This window comes from Rhinatrema bivittatum, chromosome 16, assembly GCF_901001135.1.
Source record: "Rhinatrema bivittatum chromosome 16, aRhiBiv1.1, whole genome shotgun sequence".
In the NCBI taxonomy this organism is placed as follows: domain Eukaryota; kingdom Metazoa; phylum Chordata; class Amphibia; order Gymnophiona; family Rhinatrematidae; genus Rhinatrema; species Rhinatrema bivittatum.
In genome coordinates, this window is record NC_042630.1 from 25739281 (window position 1) to 25759705 (window position 20425).

Sequence of the window (20425 nt, forward strand, 5' to 3'; positions counted from 1 at the left end):
TGGCTTTAGCCATAAATAGGTCACTGGAAAATTTGGCAAGAGCTGTTTCAGTTGAATATAGAGGGTGAAAACCAGACTGGAATGGATCAAGAATGACTTGAGATGTAAGAAAGTCAAGACAGCAGTGGTGAACAGCACGTTCAAATAGTTTGGAGGCAAAAAAGAGAAGGGAGATGGGATGATAGTTGCAGGACAGGTAGGATCCAGCGAGTTTTTTTTAAGGAGTGGTATGATTACACTTACTCCCTTATTCCTCTTTTTCAAAATATCATCCAAAGCAGCAAATAAAACCATCTCCCTACTATACCCTCTCTTGAAACCAGCCTGATACCCATCTAGGCTTCCAGCATCCTCCATGAAATGTGTAACCTGTTCATTCACCACCTTTCCTAACACCTTTGCTACATTTGCCTCATTTAGGTCTGCTTTCCATTTTTTTTAAAGAGATACAATTTCAGCTTTAATTATCTTTTTCACCTCACCATTAAACCAGTTATTTGGTCTTCCTTCAGCCTTTTAATGCATGGAATACATTTTATCTGGGCTTCCAAGATGGTATTTTTAAACAATGTCCATGTTGCCTGCAAACTTTTAACCTTGACAACCACTTAATTTAATTATTGTCTAACTGATTTGCTCATTTTATCATAATCTCCCTTTTTAAAGTGATACCCAGGGCTGAACAGCTGTTGACCAGATAGGAAGATTCAGTTCACTGTATAATGCAGATTGATTTGCCTTTTATCACTTAAACCCAAATTCCCAAGGAAGTCCCATATTTTTAAGGCTAAAGGTAGGAAGCATTACTGTGAACTCTGCATCCTGTGGAAAAGAACTTGAAGGAGTGTGGGAGCATGGAGACCATTACCACTGTGAATTCCAATACGCAGCTTCAGCTGCTGCTCCGGTCGATGGCGGATTTTAAAGGTCCTCACAGCCTCCAGCAGTGCCAGTGACATGCGGGCAACCTCCCTGGCATGCAGCTTCCCGTTTCGGACTGGTAGCCCAGACACCACCATGTAGGCATCACCGATAGTTTCAACCTGCAAGATACAATGTTGATTTAGCATTAGTGCTGTGAGGGACAATGCAGTCCAATGCACCCAAGTACTAATAGGGGCCACATATGGCAAACTGCCTCTTAGCTACGTCATTTGGCAGCAAATGCACTGTAGACAGAAGGGTTCGGGAGTCTCTCCTGCCCATAAAGAGCCTGCCTCGCCTAACTCACAAGCAACTGTTTCCAGACGAGTGCGTGAGGAGGTGGCAGGGGTTGCTGCTCTGTGCCTGAGGGAAGGAGAGGGGATACTTTTTCACTGTAGATCAGGGGAGAGAAGTCCCTCATGGTATTCCAGCCCTTTCACTTTAGGAAAGGTAGAATGAAAAAATGTAATGCCTGGTCTGAATCCTTTTACTAGGCCCATATGAATTGGTGGGAGGGGCTGCATATCACACTCTTTCCTATGGGCCAAGTAAAGCCTCATTTGCAAATGACACTTCCTCATTATATACAGGTAAGTGCTAATTGGAGCGCTTATACAACTCACCCTTCCTTGGGTAATCAAGCAAGCAAAATCAGGGCTATACAATCGCCTCCAACCCATAATCAATGCATCTTTAGCAGAGGGTCACCTACCAGACTGCCTATAAAAAACTATAACACCAACTTTAAAGAAACCCAACCTGAGCCTCTTGGGCACAAACATTGAGAAAGCTGTGTTACTACAGCTGAGTTTCTGCTTTTCACAGAACCTGGACCCATTACAATCCAGCTTCACCCCTCACAGCGACACATAAGTAAACCTAATTGATAAATTGCAACTCCACTTGGATCATAGACAAAATACCCTACTGGTGCTCCTTCCTCCTTGACCTCTCAGTGGCTTTCAATACTTTAGTCCATGAAGTCCTCATTACTCAGTTAAGGTACCCAGGACTGGTAGGTCAAGCACTAACCTGGTCTAATTCTACCTCCATAATCATTCTCAGACCGTCTCACGGGGATTTGCACCACCATATCCCCATGTGCTTTCCACACTCCATACCCCTTGTTCATGAATGATTCCAAGGCGTCAAACTGCTTGCTCTCTGCTATCTTTCACACTGTTCAGAATATCTCACATATACTGGCTCATGAAGAGCCAATGCAGACATGCAGCATAGTTCCCTGACAAACCTCTCTCCCAAGCAAGCCTAGAGTACAAGAGTCTTTCCTGGGAAAACTGATGAATGGGGTCTAGACTGCTTGGCTTTCTTTACAGTGGATTCAACCACCACTGATTGGTGAGGCAGCTGCGGCTTTTCAAATCCTGGAGTCTTCTAGACTCAATATCATGCTCCCCTTCATATTAACTTTAGCTACAGAAAGAGGATGCTCCCACATACTCATCTGTTTCTCCTGAAGGATCTCATAGATGAGTACTGCCATAATAACTTTTGGGAGTTCACAAATTGGAGGATGTCAAGAATCTTGGCCCTAAACTCTTCCTTTTACCAAAAAAAAAATTGAATGATGTCTGCCATCCTCTTGTTAAGTTGGTGAAGACCACCTCCTTTCCTGTGGATTGGGCACTGTTGGGCTTGATGAACCTTTGGTCTGACCCAGTATGGCATATTCTTATGAGAAGAGGGGTACAAGGGGAGACCTGTTCACTGAGATTGTAGACGTCCTCAGATCTGCAGCTCTAGCCATACCCTCCCCCCCCCCCCTCACCAGGAATACTCAGAGTCCGATCCCAATTGGCATGTTGAGGGTGCGGACCTGGATCTCACCTGCTAGCAGACAAGGCCTCAGTGAGGGCAGCATTTGTCTTCTGGGACCTAGGCCCTGATGAACCCTTGCATCCCGGAGAAGCTTCCTCCCTGATGGACTGGAGATTATCATCAGTGCAGTGGTACTCGATGCTGATGCCCCTCCAGGAACTGGCATCTCTTCCACCAAGTGCTAGCAAGGATTCCAGTAAGGGGTGGACGTCCCTCTGCAGGGACACTGATGCTGCTGCTGCCGATACACCAATTCTCTGCATCTTATGATGCAGGGCCTCCAGGATTTTCCTATCCAGCTCCTCCTCAAAAATTGCTGATGCCAACACAGACCTGGGAGGGAGGTAGGAGGAGAGGCCACATCTTTCTGGGATACCACAGGAGTCTCGGTGGCTGACATCTGGACCCTCTGAGACTATCGAGATTCCCGGGAATACATGAGGAGGAGCTCTCCTCCCCACCGAAATGCCTTGGGGGATTCAAGGCTGTCAACAGACTGCCCACACTCTCAACCTCATATAGCGACGGAGATTGTGCCTTTATTTAGTTTCTGAGATTATAAATACGCAGCACCCCCTTAACATGAGGGGGAGAGAGAGTGTAACACTTCAGAGGCTGCGGAGCACTGAACAACTCTGTTCAGCATCTAGAAAATGCATGGATGTGTGCTGTGGGGGACAGGATTCATCCGTAAGGCTCAGGGTGAGGATCACACACAGAACAAAACGGAGTCCACACAAAGTGTCATGTTCCAAATGAGAACTGGCGTCTAAATGACCTTCCATTGCCGGAATATTCCTAATTATACCCCTTAACCTCCTTAACAAATCTAAATACTGAACTGCTGGAGCGCTCTGAACTCTGCAGTTGGAAAAGTGTGAAATAAACAAAATGGCGGTGATGGGGGATAGCGCTGCAAAGGGGTCTCACTGCATGTTAAACTTTATTGCCTGGGCGCTTTTCCCTGCGTATCGAACGGCAAACATCAGGCTCTTTTCTTACAGCCATCAGATGTTTCAAGATTTTTTTTTTTTAATAAAAGAAAAAACACAACTTGAGCAAATGAACAGTACAGCATGTCTGCACAGCACTGCACTGAAAGAAAAACTCCACCAGGTTACAAGACTTCCTGGCACGCGCTGAGACATGCGCGAGCTATAGTTACTGCGTGACAGCACTAAGAAAAGAAGGCTGCCCAGTTCTTCCTGTCCACAGTGCAGGGATATATCCCAGCTGCCAGCCGCAGAGTATGGACTGCCTGCAGGGCATTGCTTTCCTTCATTAACCTCCACCCTCCTGGGTAACTGAGTCCGTAAGATTCCCTTTTCAGTTCAACACAGAAGCTCCCGCATCCAACCGTGAGGTCTCACAAAACTTCAGATAGGCACCACCACCAGCATGGCTCCTGGCCAACGATCCAATCTCCCAGGGCCTTATGGCTTTTCTAGATGTCTTCCACCACCACAAACTTCCCACGCCAACCTGGCTGCATGAGTGCCTGCATTTCCTCTGGGGGGACGGATTCCTGGAAAAGCCGGACCCGTTCCGGAGATCGAGGGTATTGTATAATCAGTCGTCACCCCAAGGGGTACTTGAGTAAAACCCACCGAGCTTCTGAACATGTAAAAATCCACCGCATATGCATACTGTGGATATTTAGCTCCCTAAAACCTTGCACAGAAGTTTATTGCATGCATACATTTACCCCCACAAAAAGGTGTTTCAGGGGGCAGGCTAAGGATGGATGGGACAAAGTACAAAGTACCCCTGCACATTGGGAGAACACCCTGTGATCTCTGCACATCATTTATGTGCCCCCAGGACGGCTCTTCTCAACATGGTCAGGGCCAGAATTAGGCCCATGCCAGCTAAGAAAAGTAGGCCCCTATGTAAGGTTCTGATGTGATGCTTAATAAGAGAAATCGTTTTCTAAATTTCCCAAATAATTTGTATTTATTTAAAGAAGGCTTTATGAGCTTTTTTGTTAGCAAATTCTTCAATTACAATTGAAATTTTTATTTATACATGTTAGAAATAGATATATTTAGCTTTCTTTTTTTTTTTTTTTTATTTTGCCCAACAAAAGTAGGCCCCTTGAACACTGTAGACCCTAGCCAAATGGCCATGCTGGCACCCCCTCTCTCCTGGAGTGAACATGGTGTGCGACGACGCTCACTCTTAGCCACAGGTAAAGCACTGTTTTTACCCCCAGAGATGGCTTTCAAAATCACCCTCTAAAATGTTACCTTGTAGACATCAAAATTGTCTATAATGGCATCAAAGCAGGTGTACAGGTCATTCAGCAAGGTCACGACCTGGAAAACAAGCGAGGGGAGGCGAGAAAGAAAGGGAGAGGGTACAGGAGGAGATTGAGAGAGAAAGAGAGGACAGAAAAGGAGGCGAGAGAAGGAAAGGGTTATTTCTTGCTGTTTGCAGTTGATAAGATGGAGAAATGTCAGTAGAATCGGTCAGCCGGATACAAAACACAATCAATCACTGCGAACAATGCAACCAAGCAGCTGAGCACCCTGGGGTGGGAGACAGCAAAGAAACAAGAATAGGGTGCAAAGCAGCAAGCCGAGGCCATCCCGCACTTCCATTCCTGGTCTGCACCAGCAGGGAAGCCTTGGACCATGTCAGGAGTGGGAGCAAGATAAGCTGGGGCTGGGAGAGGTACGCCAGATGCAGCTGGCGCCGTTTATCTCCGTGCCAGCCTGCCCAGCACCCTCCTTCCTCCCCTCTTATCCTAACCGCAGCTTTTTTTTTTTTCCTTGAAATTCGTTTTCAGATCCCATGTCCAATTTGCCAATTGAATTGAAAACTGCTACATTAATTTAATACATTTCCTGCATTGTTATTCAGCTTTGACACAGCTCACTAAAACAGACCAAGACCCGTTAAGGCACAAAGAGAAGCACTACAAAAGCTGCACTGTGACAGGACAGAGATGCTTCCAGCACATGGGCACTGACTGTCCATATTAACCTAGAGGAGGTGGGTAAATTGACTGTTTGAAAAGTCCACTCCGGTATAATGTGAGTTCCCTCCCAGAGAGGACATCTAGGGAAAAAGTATCTGCAGAAGAAGCAGGGGCAAACCTTGGTGGGGGAGTGTGCAAAGGGACCATGCGCTTGGACTTTCCCCGTTGAGAACTGGTGCAAAGCCAGTGAATAAAACTTTTCATCAATGCAAACCAATAGGAAAACTGCACCAAGCTCCACTCCTGGCACCATCATCCTCCCTAGTCCTGATCCGCCTTAATACTCACATGGAGGGACGGTCCTGGCAGAGGCCACCTACCTGCATGGGTGTGCTCTCTGCAGACAATGCCGTGAAACCCACAATATCACTGAAATAAATGGTGACCGTGTCGAATGCCTCTGCCTGCACGGTCTCTCCCCTCTTCAGCTGCTCCGCCACAGAACTGCAAGGCAGAGAAACAGAAACGGTCGGTCGTGCAGTAGGTGGGCAGGGGACGCGGAAAGGGAAGCTGGGGTCAGTGCACCGGGCAGGCAGGAATCCCCTGCTCAGAACAGGGAAAGGATTCCTGATAACAGGAAGGAGTTCAAAGGACAGACCATGTCTGGTCCCTGTGCAGCTTGCTGAAAAGCAGAGAAGTCCTCCATCACTGCCACTTCTAGGAACTCAGCCCAGACATCTCACGAGCCCATCCTGAGAAGAATACAAAGCACTGCAAGGAGCGAGGACAGGGACAGGCAGTTCTCAGGTACTCACTGGGGCAGGATCTGGTACAGCAGTGCCTCTGCCTTGCGCTTCTCCTCCAAGTATGCCTGCGTGCGCTCCTCCACCAGCTCCTCAAGGTTATTGGCATACTGCTCCATGCGGGAGAGCAGGTTATCCAGGATGTTAGATGTGCTCTCCCTGCAACAAGGAGAAAGCTTTTTCAGGGATGTCTCACTGGGAAGTGTGGGGGACTGTAAGGGGTTGTCTAACTGGGCAGCGTTTGCCAGTGTGAGGGTCCGGGTGGGCTACATTTCAGTCCGTGTGAGGCGTGGCGGCGGGGGTCTCACTGGGCAGCGTTTGCCAGTGTGAAGGTCCGGGTGGGCTACCTTTCAGTCCGTGTGAGGCGTGGCGGCGGGGGTCTCACTGGGCAGCGTTTGCCAGTGTGAGGGTCCGGGTGGGCTACCTTTCAGTCCGTGTGAGGCGTGGCGGCGGGGGTCTCACTGGGCAGCGTTTGCCAGTGTGAGGGTCCGGGTGGGCTACCTTTCAGTCCGTGTGAGGCGTGGCGGCGGGGGTCTCACTGGGCAGTGTTTGCCAGTGTGAGGGTCCAGGTGGGCTATCTTTCAGTCCGTGTGAGGCGTGGCAGCAGGTGGGCTATCTTTCAGTCCGTGTGAAGTGTGGCAGCGGGTGTCTCACTGGGCAGCGTTTGCCAGTGTGAGGGTCCGGGTGGGCTATCTTTCAGTCCGTGTGAGGCGTGGCAGCAGGTGGGCTATCTTTCAGTCCGTGTGAAGTGTGGCAGCGGGTGTCTCACTGGGCAGCGTTTGCCAGTGTGAGGGTCCGGGTGGGCTATCTTTCAGTCCGTGTGAGGCGTGGCAGCAGGTGGGCTATCTTTCAGTCCGTGTGAGGCGTGGCGGCGGGGGTCTCAGAGAGAGGGGCACACAGATGTTCTCTGGCCAGCGTGTTAGCTGAAGGGTGCTCACCGGTTGAATTTGCGGAGAAGGACTTTGGTTTGATTGAAATCAGGCCTTTCAAGGGGATCCTCAGCCCAGCAGCGTTGCATCAACAGCCCCAGCTCCTCCATGTGACCGTACACACTGGTGGAGGGACGGAAACATAATTTCCGTCTGCACTTCACCTGCTCAATGATCTCTGTAAAAGTGAAATAGTTGTTTTTATTACTAAGAAAAGAGCAAATGAAAAAAGAGGGCGGGGGGGTGGACACAAACGAGACAGGAAGATAGGAAAGCATGTGTGGGGATAAAAAAAAAAAAAAAGAGTCCCTGCAGGAGGCAATGAGTTAGAGGAACTGGGAGAAGAGTCAACCCTAAACAGCACCAGACCCTGAGATAGGCCTGGTTAATTTTATTTTACTGTTCTCACTATTATGTACGATTTTTCTCTGTTCATTTTAATGACCGAGAGAGCAATAAACAAAGGCATTTCTGTGAGTAAAACGGTGATTTAGCCACTGAAATGGGAGCACCGATTAGTGCATGCAACGTAGTCCGCCTTGTTAACAGGCATTCCTGGGGCGGGGAAAGGGAACAAAGTGTGCGGGTTTTTTTATATAATCAAAACTGTGTGTCGCCTCCAACAGAAAATTTACTCGCACACAAAAAAAAAACAAAAAAAAAAAACAGGCACAATCCTCCGCAGGTTATTTTTCACTATTGTGGAAACCCCCCCCTGGGTGGAAATAACCCCCCCCGGAGAGTGAACGTGAGTGTGCGTGAAAGAGCGAGGCCAGGAAACGAGTCCCTGCAGGAGGCAGAAGGTGACAGAGCGAGTGTGGGGGGGGGGGGGGGGGGGGAGAGGAGAAGAGAGAAAGCAAGGAATGTCCCCCGACACACACACACACACACCATAGAGCTGCCCCTGACTGATGCTCTCGCTGCCCCACCTTTGGGGCTGAAGTCCATGCCTTCCACGTAGAAAACCCCATTGCGCAGTGCTACTTCCTGCAGGATGATGCCAAAGCTGTAAACATCAGCCTTCTGGGTGCCCTGCGGGGGAGGGTTCTCCATCCTCAGCAGCTCCGGGGCCGTCCAAAGCTTCTCTGAACAAGAAAGACATTCACCACTGTATGACAAAGTGCCCCAGTATACAGCCGCCTCCTCTGGCATCTCCAAAGGCCTCTAAGTAAAGAAGGAATAACTTCCGGGTGACCCGGAACACATGTTCAGTGATTACAAGTGCATCCAATGGAAGAACGTCCTCCAGCTCCCAGTGCAGCTTTCCACAAGCCCAGCTAGAAAGAACATTCAAAGATAGACAGGGCAAGTATCAAAGTCACCGCTGAGAACTGGCTAAAGGTACGAGCGTTCTTCCACTAAGAGAGGAGTGTCAGGGTGTCCTTCAGGGAGGAGTGTCAGAGGGCCTGGTTTGGGTGAGTACATATAAGGGAGGAGTGTCAGAGGGCCTGGTTTGGGTGGGTACATATAAGGAAGGAGTGTCACAGGACCTGGTTTGGGTGGGTACATATAAGGAAGGAGTGTCACAGGACCTGGTTTGGGTGGGTACATATAAGGAAGGAGTGTCACAGGACCTGGTTTGGGTGGGTACATATAAGGGAGGAGTGTCAGAGGGCCTTATTTGTGTGGTACATTTAAGGGAGGAGTGTCAGAGGGCCTGGTTTGGGTGGGTACATATAAGGGAGGAGTGTCAGAGGGCCTGGTTTGGGTGGGTACATATAAGGGAGGAGTGTCAGAGGGCCTGGTTTGGGTGGGTACATATAAGGGAGGAGTGTCAGAGGGCCTGGTTTGGGTGGGTACATATAAGGGAGGAGTGTCAGAGGGCCTGGTTTGGGTGGGTACATATAAGGGAGGAGTGTCAGAGGGCCTGGTTTGGGTGGGTACATATAAGGGAGGAGTGTCAGAGGGCCTGGTTTGGGTGAGTACATATAAGGAAGGAATGTCAGAGGGCCTTATTTGTGTGGATACATTTAAGGGAGGAGTGTCAGAGGGCCTGATTTGGGTGGGTACATTTAAGGGAGGAGTGTCAGGGTGTCCTTAAGGAAGGAGTGTCAGAGGGCCTTATTTGTGTGGATACATTTAAGGAAGGAGTGACAGAGGTCCTGGTTTGGGAGGTACATTGTATTCTCAAATCTATGTGCCTGACTGTACACACATACACGTTTACATGGGTACCTTATCTTGTTCTGTGCAGGCTTTCAAGCCCACGCAGAACTTTGCAGGTAGGCACCTTGCTGAAAATGCAGGGGTGAGCAGAACCACAGTCTCCCCCTTTTGCTCAAAAGCTGCAGCAAGTGATACAGAATGAAGTCCTGGGGGACACCTGTTGGTCATGGAGGGAACGAGGCAGTTAAATTGGCCCATCTGAAACCTGAGCCAGGCTGAGCACCTACATTTCAGCTACCAAAAACTGGGTGGGGCCAGGGTGCAGAGTTAGTTAAAATCACTTACTGGTGAATTTAAAACGCTAAGTACACCTAAGGGAACCTAATTTAAGGAAAGGAACAGCAGGCCTGAATCTAGGCACCCAAATGTTGAGCACATAGATTTAGGGAAACCTTCAGCTGAAAACTCAGGCGTCTAAATTCAGCTGAAAGTTTACTCAAAATCTGGCTATATAAGTGAAGCACGGAGCACCACCCTGCACCAACACACGCATGACATAGCTTCCTACTGGCATAGAAGGCATGTGAGTCATCCGAGTCCACGGTGCTCCGGATGCTGGCCAGTCCATAGTCCGTAATCTTCAGCACAAATCGGCCATCCACCACGCAGTTGGAGGACTTGAGGTTTCCATGGGAAACAATCACACTGTTATGCAGGAAAAGCATCCCCTGTGGCAGAGAAAAGAGCAGGGGAGAGGTCAGGAATACAGGGACGGGAGACAGAGACTCTGCCTGCAATGCACGGTCTGAGAAAGAGAAACAAAAAGGCATTTCCCCCCCTCTCCTCTGCAAAATACGATATCGGGAAAATCAGAAGAATGAGCAGAAAGAAACTGTGTCTAAGCCTGAAACAGCAGCAAAATCTGTCATCCCTTGCCACCAGACCAGAAACGTGAGCTTCCCATGGACGACACTGACTGGCCCCAGAATCCAGCAAGTGTCTTTTTTTTTTTTATAGTTATCAGTATTATATAATTTGTTCTCCTTTTATTTTAACCTAACTAATACCCATTGAAATTCCCAGTCTTCAATATACAATTTATAAAAACAACCACTTGGGTATCTATTGGGAAACCTCTCTTACTATTTTAATTATTAATCGTAAAGATTTTTCTTTTCTTTTTTTTTTTTACATAATTTTTTTTAGAGCTCTCTACACACTTTAACACAAAAACTTGTATCATGCAGTGAACACAGATTTAATTATGCCCATGACTGTGATGACTGTCAGAAAAGGGAACACCTCAGACAGCACAGTACCGTGATCTTTTTATTTGGATCCTGATACACAGTAGGCCTCTTCTATACTGCCATCATTGTTCAAAAACCCTTGTAATATGGGTCGTCCTTTAAAGAGGTCACACTGGACCTTACCGATATTTTATTTCGTATTTTCCATTTTTTCAATGCAGACAGACGGCAGCACAGGCCAGTTTAGCGTGACGCTTTACCAGGATCAATATAAAAAGTTCATGGTACTGTACTGTCTAAGGTTTCTAACAGTCATCACAATCATGGGTATAATTAAATGTCTCCTTTTATTTTAATAACTTTATGCATTACTTTGGAAAGACATGAAATGTCACGCCAATAAAGTTTCCTGAATCTGAAATTGGGGGAGAGAGAGAGAGAAAGAGGGGCCGGGGAAGCTCTGATGTAGGGTGAGCAGAGAGAGGAAGGCGGGGTAAGGAATTTGAGGAAGGTGGAGGGAGGGAGAGGGAAAGGAAGAATCCCTGCATTGAGCTAGCAGGTTACCTTCACAATGTCATTAATGAGCGAGTATCGGAACATCCAGTCCAATGTGATGCTCTCATTCTCCAGGATATCCTGCAAAAGCAAGCCGCAGGCCTCACCAGGATGAAATTACAGATACAGGCATGCACAGCCAGACGGTGAGGGCTCTGCTCACTTGGCTCTGACCGCCCCATCACACCCCCCCCCCTCCCCTCCAGCCATACCTGCAGACTTCCTCTTGGGCAGTACTCTGTCAGGATGCAAATATTAGGAGGATCAATGCAGGTGCCAATGAAACGAGTCAGGTGCTCATTCTGCACATCTCTCGCCTGCAAGAGAAGGAACATGTTGCCTCCTAGCTCTGGGTCGCCTCGTAATGCTCTGTACAAATGTGCACATCCTGGAAAGGAGCGCAGGCTACACTGATAACACTGCAAAGGCACCAGTTCACCAAAGGAGCACCCGAAAGAAAGAGGGTCCACTGTGTTTGAGGGGGTCGGTCTTATGGGGGTTCATTTTAAAAGGAAAAAAAAAGTTTGTATTTTGGAATGTTGTGTGATTCTATGCATTTTAGTTTTGGGGTCCATGATGTGAAGCAAGTATTCAAAGGAGCTGATTTACTGAGAGGATCCTGTGATGCTGCCAGTAAATCAGCCCCTTTGATGCAGAGAGAGACAGACATGTGGGAATCGTTTCCCAAGATGGGCCATTTTCAGAGAAACTCTGAAATGTTCCTATAGAAGCATTTCTGATAGCAAGGATTAAAGCATCCCCCCCCCCCCCCCCAATCCTGCTGCACTCTCTTAGATAGGAAACCCGCAGAACTAATTATACTGAAGGTGCTTGGTGAATCCAATTAACTTTTCAACCTGCAGGGGAGATTTCCTCCTGCTTTGCATCTCTCTGGCTCAATCCCTTCCCATCTCTCATGTCGTTTCCATGACAGCTCATGGGATGGGAAAATCTTAGACAGACACCATCACAAAGAAGCTGCCAAAGGAGACCTTACTACTTACCTGATAATTTCCTTTCCTCTAAGGAGGGCAGGCCAATCCCCACCAGTGGGTTATATACACTCCTACCAGCAGATGGAGACAGAGTAAAGCTGACTCACATCATCCCTCCAGTATCTCTCGAAAAGCTAAACTGGGGATAAACTGATTATATTTGAAAATGACAGGTACCAATGTTCCACAAGTGGAACATTTTTTCAAGTACTTTTAATTACTTGCAAATTTTTTATACCATATTTGGGTCTAGTTAACTACAATATGTAAAAAGGGGCATCAGGAAATAATTCCTACAATGAGCAGGATCTAAAAGGTTAACAATCAACCACTCATGCTTCCAACCAACTGGGAAACACTGAGCTCAGCAAAAAAGTTAACATCAACTAATCTTAGGGGCTGGTTATGTCACTTACCAGTCTTTCAAACGAATTAACAGAAATAACACTATTTATCATCCGCATATAGAGGACGAACTAAAAGCAAGTAGACAATTCAGGGTGGGCTGTGGATTGGCCTGCCTTCCTTAGAGAAAAGGAAATTATTAGGTAAGTAGTAATTTCTCCTTCCTCTGCACATAGGCAGATTGGCCTGCCTTCCTTAGAGAAAAGGAAATTATCAGGTCAGTAGCAATTTCTCCTTCCTCTACACACAGGCAGGCCAATCCACACCAGTAGGATGTACCAAAGCTACTCCTGAAAAGAGCGGGAGACTGCCCGCGGTCCCGTCAACATCGCATGTGCGAAAGTTGCATCCTCCTAAGCGGTAATGCTTGGAGAAAGTATGTAAGGAGGATCACGTTGCTGCTTGGCAAATCTCGATGGGAGACAACTGAAGCTTCGCCCATGAAAGCACTTGAGCTTGAATGGAATGCACCTTGACCTATCTAGGTAATGGGACATCTGCATCCACATAAGCGGCTGGGATGATTTCTTTCACCCACAGGGCTATAGTTGCTCATGCTGCCGGTTCTCCTTGTTTACCTGCACCATGGAGCACAAACAGTCAATCAGACTTCCCGAAAGAGAGAGTATTTATTTAGACATTTTATATACCATCGTTCCATGTCAAGATCACAACGGTTTACAAAAGTAACATTCATAGCTATTAATCTACAAATCTTCAAGTACCGCACCAGATGCCGCTTGACATCCAAGGCAGGCAACAAATGATAATCACACTCATCTCTTTCCTTCTCCAGCACAGGCAGGGCAATAGACTGATTCAAATTAAACTCTGAAACCAGTCCTAAGTTGTACCGCCCCGGAGTCATTCGTAGACATGGCTCATGGCAAGAAGGAGCTTGCAGCTCGGAGACCTGTTGTGCCGAACAGATTGCTAACAAAAAAAAACTGTTTTAAAGGTGAGCAACTGCAAAGAGAGACATGCAGTAGCTGAATTGTAGGACCCACTAAAAAATGCAAGACCAGATTAAGGATCCAAAGAGGAACCGGTAGCCACAAGGGTGCCCTTCAAAAACCTGGACACATATGGATGGGAAGACAAGGGTCCACCATTGATCTGCCCCTATAGCAAATGAGAGCTGCTACCTGCACCTTCAGAGTGTTTAAGGCCAAGCCTTTAATCAAACCTTCCTGAAAAAAATTCCAATATCAGTGCAATTTCAAGTTTAAGAGGGTAAGAACCTCGCCCCTGACACCAGCTCTCAAACAAACTCTAACATAAGCTAGAGATATAGAACATTTCCTGGCCCAAAGTAAAGTGGAAATACTGCAGTGTGTGTTTACACACTTCAGCAATTGAGCTCTCTCAAGGGCCAAATCGTAAGACAAAAACCAATCCAGACCATTATGTAGTTTTGGCCCCTTATGCAATAGATGCTTCCTGAGAGGTAGTCTGAGAGGACTGTTCACCAGTAGCCTCTGAAGATCGACATCCCACCGCCTCTGGGGATAATCCAGAGCTACCAGAAGTACAGTTTTAGTTTGACATGCAATCTTCTGAATGACCCTGCCATGGCGGGAAGGCTCCGCGGCCAAACCTGAACGAAAGCATCAATGCCCAGCGCTCTCGGATCCCTTCTACTACTGAACAACAGAGGTACCTTTGCTTTGTTGGAGATCACCAGTAAATCCAGGTACGGTTGACCCCAGCACGTCACTATGAATTGAAAGGCCTCATCTGCCAACTCCCATTCTCCTGGGTCCAAGATCTGCCTTCTGAGAAAGTTGGCCCTTACATTGTCCTTCCCAGAAATGTGGGAGGTGGATATGTCCTGCAGAAATTGTTCTGCCCACACCATGAGCACATCTACCTCCACCAACACCTGTTGGCTTCTGGTTCTGCCTTGATTAATGTAGGCCACTGTTGTGGCACTGTCCGACATTATCCTTACCGCTAGAGCTTCCAGCTGCTTGGCAAGCAGCTGGAAGCATGACAGTCGTACTGTAGGAGCTTCCCAACCGATTGATGGTCCACTGCCTCTCCTCAACTTTCCACTGACCTTGCACCACCAACTCTTGACCGTGAGCTCTTCAACCCAGAAGGCTTGCATCTGTTTTGAGCACTAACCAGTCCGATATCTCCAAGGAAACCCTCTTCCATTTGTTACCACCACTGCAACTGGATGCTCACCCCTGATGGCCAGTAGAGTCTCACCGTGTACTCCTGCAACTGCAGATTCCATCAAGAAAGCAATGTGCGCTGAAGTGGCCGCATGTGTGCCCTCACCCAGGGGACTATGTACAGGCAGGGAAGGACCCACTAGGACCCTAAAACCCCCTGGAGGAAGGCTCATAAATCCAAAACAGTCTCCTGACTGCAGAACTGCAGGTTTTGCACCATCTGCTGGAGACAGAGAAATACTGAGAGACTGCAGGTGGCACACTGGGTTATATATAGTGTCAGTAAAACTTTCTCTGTCTCCATCTGCTGGCAAGGAGACAAAACCCAGGAGTCTGGACTGATCTGGGTATATATAGGGAACTTTCTTTTGTAAGCCTGTAGCGTCACCTCCGTCCACACCGAGCATCTTCAAGGACTGTGCCAACAGACTCGGTAACTCATCGTTGTGAAAAAAATCAGAGTAGAGTCCGATGTGGCTCCAAATCAGGTGGAATTTCTCCGTCTAAATCCCCATCAGACATCTGTCGTATCATGATCCATATCCCCTTGAACATCTCCAGGGATAGCCTCCCTGTGGCATTTGCCCATAGTGGCTGACAAGTGGGAGATTCGAGCAGGCAATCCCTTCTTAGTAGGTTACTGCGCCTCCATTGGGCGCCCCTGCAGAAAAGCCTGCAGGCCCTGGAAAAATTCCACCCAGGAGGAGGAGGATGGATCCATACCGGTGCCCACAGGCCAAAACCTGGAACTCTCCGACTCCTCTCTCGGGGATGCCTCTGCCATCAGGAACAAAAGGGGGAGAGGAACTCTCCATTGTTTCACCTCCCACCCCCACTCCCCTCCAGAGCCACCATAGTCAGAGGGGATGATCCAACGTTGGCAAAATCTGTAGTAGCCAATCACCTTGAACATCTAAACAGCGTTGACACAGGCATAGAGACAGCGATCACTGGATTGCCCTTATATGGCAAGCCTCACAGATAGTGTGCTCAGACATTTTTGTCCCCAGCGCCATAGCTTTCCTGCATTTGGCTCTAGGCGGCCTCCTGCGTGCACACCAACAGTGCCCGGGTGTACCTGCGCAAATACGTGCTCAGACCTAGGCCACGGCCTTACGTGCACAAGTACGAGCGCACGTGCATGCCCAGATCAGGACACCTCCGCGAGGCGAGAATGCGTGCACACACCTCAGCATGTGGTGAAAAAAAACCGCCACCGCAGCCTATCCCGCAGCTGGCTGAACCGAGCCCGAGAAGCGGGGCCTAGCCAAAAGTTGCTCAACCTGCCAAGCCTGAGCCACCTCCACACTTCACTAACTCCCCAGAGAAGTGAGAGGGAAAAGGGGGTAAGAGCCACAGAGAAAAAGCGCCGAGGGAGGGAGGATCCGGTAAGGAACAAACGGAGGGGGCCTAAAACTTCCCTACTAACTCTTTTCTTAACCTGAGCTCAGCCCTTCCTGGCTGGGAGCATGATCGGGTTATTGGTTATGGGAGGAGAGGGCACAAGCCGTCACCACTGAGCACACCCTCGTCCTATTTTCCGGGGCTACGAGGTGAGAGGGCACAAGACTTCACTACCGAGCACTCCCTCTTCCACTTCCAGACTTAAAAGTGCTCAACTGAGGGAGGAACCAAACAAGTGTCACCTCAGGAGCTCAAGCGGTGCGTCTGAATCTTTTTTCTCAAATCGTTTTTGTTTGGTTTGGTTTTTTTTTACCACAAGCAATCCGCACAAGGGAGAGGCATGTCCCTCTGCTGGAGATGGAGAATACCGGTGGGCTGATGTCAGTGACGTCAGGGAGTCTGATTCACTCTGTCTCCATCTGCTGGTAGGAGTGCATAACCCACTGATGTGGACTGGCCTGCCTGAGTGCAGAGGAAGCTCCCCCTCTCACCACTAAAATACCCCCCATACATCTCTTCCCCCTCTCCTCTGCCCTCCTCAGACACTGCACATCTACATTTCCAACATTTGTTTTCCTTCAAACAGGGAGAAAACATTTTGAAAACCTCTGGATAAGGACAGTGCCCTTCCCCCCATCATTTGTCTGTATGATATATGGGTTTATAGCTCTCTGCTCTTCCCTTGTGCTGGCTTCTCAACAACAATATAATAATTCTTTCCTGCTCCTATTCCCAGAGCAGAAATATTCCATTTTCTATACAGCCTCCAACGGAGGGACTTGCCCAAATACATTTCTTGGCCCAGGGGGAGTGGGGAGCCTCATCTAAATACTTCTCTCACTGTAACTGACTCCTAACTGACTTTTTCCCAATTCTGAGACTATAAAAAAAAACCATCTCGTTTTTGGAGAAACTGCTTCCTGCTGCTCATCCCAGGGGCCTGGAGGCCGAGCGCGCGTGTGAGGCGAGAGAGAGGACAGGGCAGCGGAGAGCCACACGCCCACTAACAGTCAGCGGTCTCCTCAGGTCAAGTAGGAGAGGTCCCCGGAGAAGGAAAGAGACAAATCACACGTGAGAGGCAGGGGCTGAAATGTGCCATCAGAACCCAATCAAACATGCTGAGGGTTTCACCAAACTACCGGAGCCGGGAGGGAGCACCGTGGGCCAGCGACACGTGAAAGATTTCTTCATACAAGAGAAAGAGCCAGCATTCTTCCTGAAGGTTAGGGACATCTGAAGGCCACAGGGGAGGGGGCTCACATCTCTCACTGGAGTAATACAATTTACCAGAAGGAGAAATTAGTGAAGAATGAACGTGGCCTTACATGTTTCAGCTCAAACAGCACTTTTCTAGTTAGCTCAATTCTCTTCCGGTTGATATGTTTCACAGCTACGATGTTTCCCTGAAAGAGAGAAGGGGCCAGAGCTTAGCATTGATGGCTAGGAGAACCAGGTCAGGGTGCTAAATTCTGCCCACCAATCCATCTGACTGGCCCGATGCATAGAGCTGAGCGTTAAAACACTATGCACATGATTTCAGCGCACGATTTCAATGCTCAGCTTAACATTTTTTTTTTTTTAACTCCCAATGCAATAAGCTAACATACATATAGAAACATAGAAATGATGGCAGAAGACCAAACGGCCCATCCAGTCTGCCCAGCAAGCTTTCGCACTTTTTTTTTCTCATACTTATCTGTTTCTCTTGGCTCTTAGTAACCTTTTTTATTCTATTTCCCTTCCACCCCCACCATTAATGTAGAGAGCAGTGTTGGAACTGCATCTAAGTGAATATCTAGCTTAATTAGTTAGGGGTATTAACCACCGCAATAAGCAAGCTACACCCATGCTTATCTGTTTATCCAGACTATGTAATTCAGCCCTTGTTGGTTGTTGCCTGAATATAGATCCACCTTTCTTCATTCCCCCCTGCTGTTGAAGCAGAGAGCCATGCTGGCTATGCATTGAAAGTGAAGTATCAGTCTTGCTCCCCTGCCGTGAATTAAAAAAAAAACGCCAGGACATCATTTGGATATGTGGCAGCAGCCATCATTACCACTTAGCTGGATAAATTAGTATTATCCGGCTATCTGGCGATGGGTAGCACAATTTGACGCCTTTTAACTACTTAAAATATTTATTAGTGAACCCATATAAATTCTGACTTATCTGGCTATCTGGCAGCTGCTTCCCGCTGCCAGATAAATCAGTATTTATCCGGTTAAGTGGCGGCAGCTACCAGCGCTTACCTGGAGCGTTCTTGTTTTTGTTTTCCCTTTTTGAAACCTTTTCTTTCAAATTTTTTTTTTTAGTAGTAGCACTGGCAACAACTCCAGCTCTGACCCAGCACTAAGAAAGGTGCGCTGGCCAGACCCAGTCTCTCTGCATCGGGGGATCACTGCTTAATGCCCTCCTTTGCATGGGGGATTTCCATGCCAGGGCGCTAGGGCAGCACTCCTGTTTAAGAAAGCACATTTTCTGCACACAAACCTCTTGCTGCATCGGCAGTAAGTTCTGCCCACAGAAAATGGCGTTCAAACGCAGACAGAATGATGCAGTCAGCTGAACGCACCTTTCCGCATCAGCCTGCCAGAGTGGTTACTCTCGGCTCCGTTTGTTTAGAGGACACAGGAAAAAAAAAAAAGAAGGGCAAATTGCCAAGAAAAGTTGTGGAGCCTCCTCAGGAACAACAGTTACACAGTTTTGTGACAGCACCTCCTGTTGATCTCTGCCCCCTTCCCCTTCTGCCCTGAGCATGTCACCAGCCTGTAAGTTTCACCAACCTTGTAATACGCTGTCTTGGCATACACCTGGAAATGGCCATCTGTAGTCAGTAGGGATCCATAGTTGGAACCTCTCTAGGAGAAAGGAAGGTAAGAAGTGAGAAGGAGTGACAGGTCAATGGGAGGAGTGAGAGGGTTTGGGAAGTCAGACCAGCATCAGCCTGTTTCCTAATTCATACCGCTTCAGGAACACTGACTTTATAATAGCAACCTCACCACTAATTGCCCTCACATTTACTGGTAAGCTGCAGTATACCTGTTCCTCCCCCCTTTGCACGCCATGTGTGCGAGAGATAGGGAATAAGCTGGATGGGGAAAAAAAATCCGTGAGGCCACCTAAAGAACACCGAATTGCAAGTCATCAGAAGCAGATTGTCCCACTCCAGACTATTTTAGACCTTAAATAAAAATAAACATTGCATGAGACATGCAGGAAGAGGAGGACTGCAAACATGCAACAGGAGGGTCACACGCATGCAGCCTGCAACAGGTACATGCCAAACATATTCCAAATATTCAGCAAGAATGCTGCAAAGGGAAGGGACTGTGCAAATGTGTCCCACAGCCTAAGCACATCTGGAACCAGTTCTGCCACAGAAAAAGTAATTCTAGCCATAAAAATCCCTTTGTTTCAAATCCAGTGTCAGCTCCAAATGAATATTCAGGAAGAAAGTAGTACAGTCTGAAAAAGTTCTTCTGCATTTACGGAGGGTGGCGAGGCAGCTGAGGGCAAGGTTGGCTTCCTGGGATTCCCCTGCCCGGGGATTTGGTCTGACTTTCCCCTGACATTTCTGGGTAGGGAGGGAATAACTCAGAGTAATCCTACTGCCCACGAGCCCAGCCGCGGTGGTGCCCTCAGGGCAGCAGGAGGAGCACCAGGATCCAACTCCTGACCCCTACTGTCCTGCTAGGAAAGCAGGACTGAAGCAGGCTGATTCCAGAGGGACTGTGAAAAGCAGGGAGCACTGCTGCCAGCGATAATATTGTCAGCACTTCCTGCCATGTCCCTTCCCTCTGTTTCCTTTTTCCGGAGGCAGGACTGCAATGGGAAGTGATAGAGGGAAGGGAGGAAGGATAGCAGGGCTGTGTTCTGCACACTCAGCTGGTGCTTAGGGAGTCTCATAAAAAAGGTACAGAAGCGGAGGGCAGCACAATGCCATTCCCAGGGCAGATCAGAATCAAGCATCCCACTCTCTGCTCCTTACTAACTCAGGATGCTACGGCCTCTCGTGCCACAGCCAGCCACTATCACCCATCTGCTCTGTCTAAGTCCCATATGCTCTCCATCCTGTACACGAATAAAAATAACTCCATCCGAGCTTGGTCTTAGCC

At 48.1% G+C, this 20425-nt stretch overlaps 1 protein-coding gene across 2 annotated transcripts in view; it reads right to left on the reverse strand.

Annotated features, from left to right (window-relative positions):
• The window catches only part of NPR1 (natriuretic peptide receptor 1), an 82373-nt gene that overhangs the window by 12806 nt on the left and 49142 nt on the right, over positions 1 to 20425 (reverse strand). For both annotated transcript variants that reach the window (XM_029581624.1, XM_029581625.1), the window contains exons 9-19: positions 19094 to 19168; positions 17636 to 17713; positions 11539 to 11643; positions 11336 to 11407; positions 10090 to 10249; positions 8345 to 8500; positions 7425 to 7593; positions 6499 to 6645; positions 6064 to 6187; positions 5010 to 5078; positions 869 to 1043 (exon numbers count right to left, since the gene is read on the reverse strand). In XM_029581624.1, the coding sequence (XP_029437484.1) occupies positions 869 to 1043; positions 5010 to 5078; positions 6064 to 6187; positions 6499 to 6645; positions 7425 to 7593; positions 8345 to 8500; positions 10090 to 10249; positions 11336 to 11407; positions 11539 to 11643; positions 17636 to 17713; positions 19094 to 19168 (1330 nt within the window). The remainder of the gene's footprint in view (positions 1 to 868; positions 1044 to 5009; positions 5079 to 6063; positions 6188 to 6498; positions 6646 to 7424; positions 7594 to 8344; positions 8501 to 10089; positions 10250 to 11335; positions 11408 to 11538; positions 11644 to 17635; positions 17714 to 19093; positions 19169 to 20425) is intronic.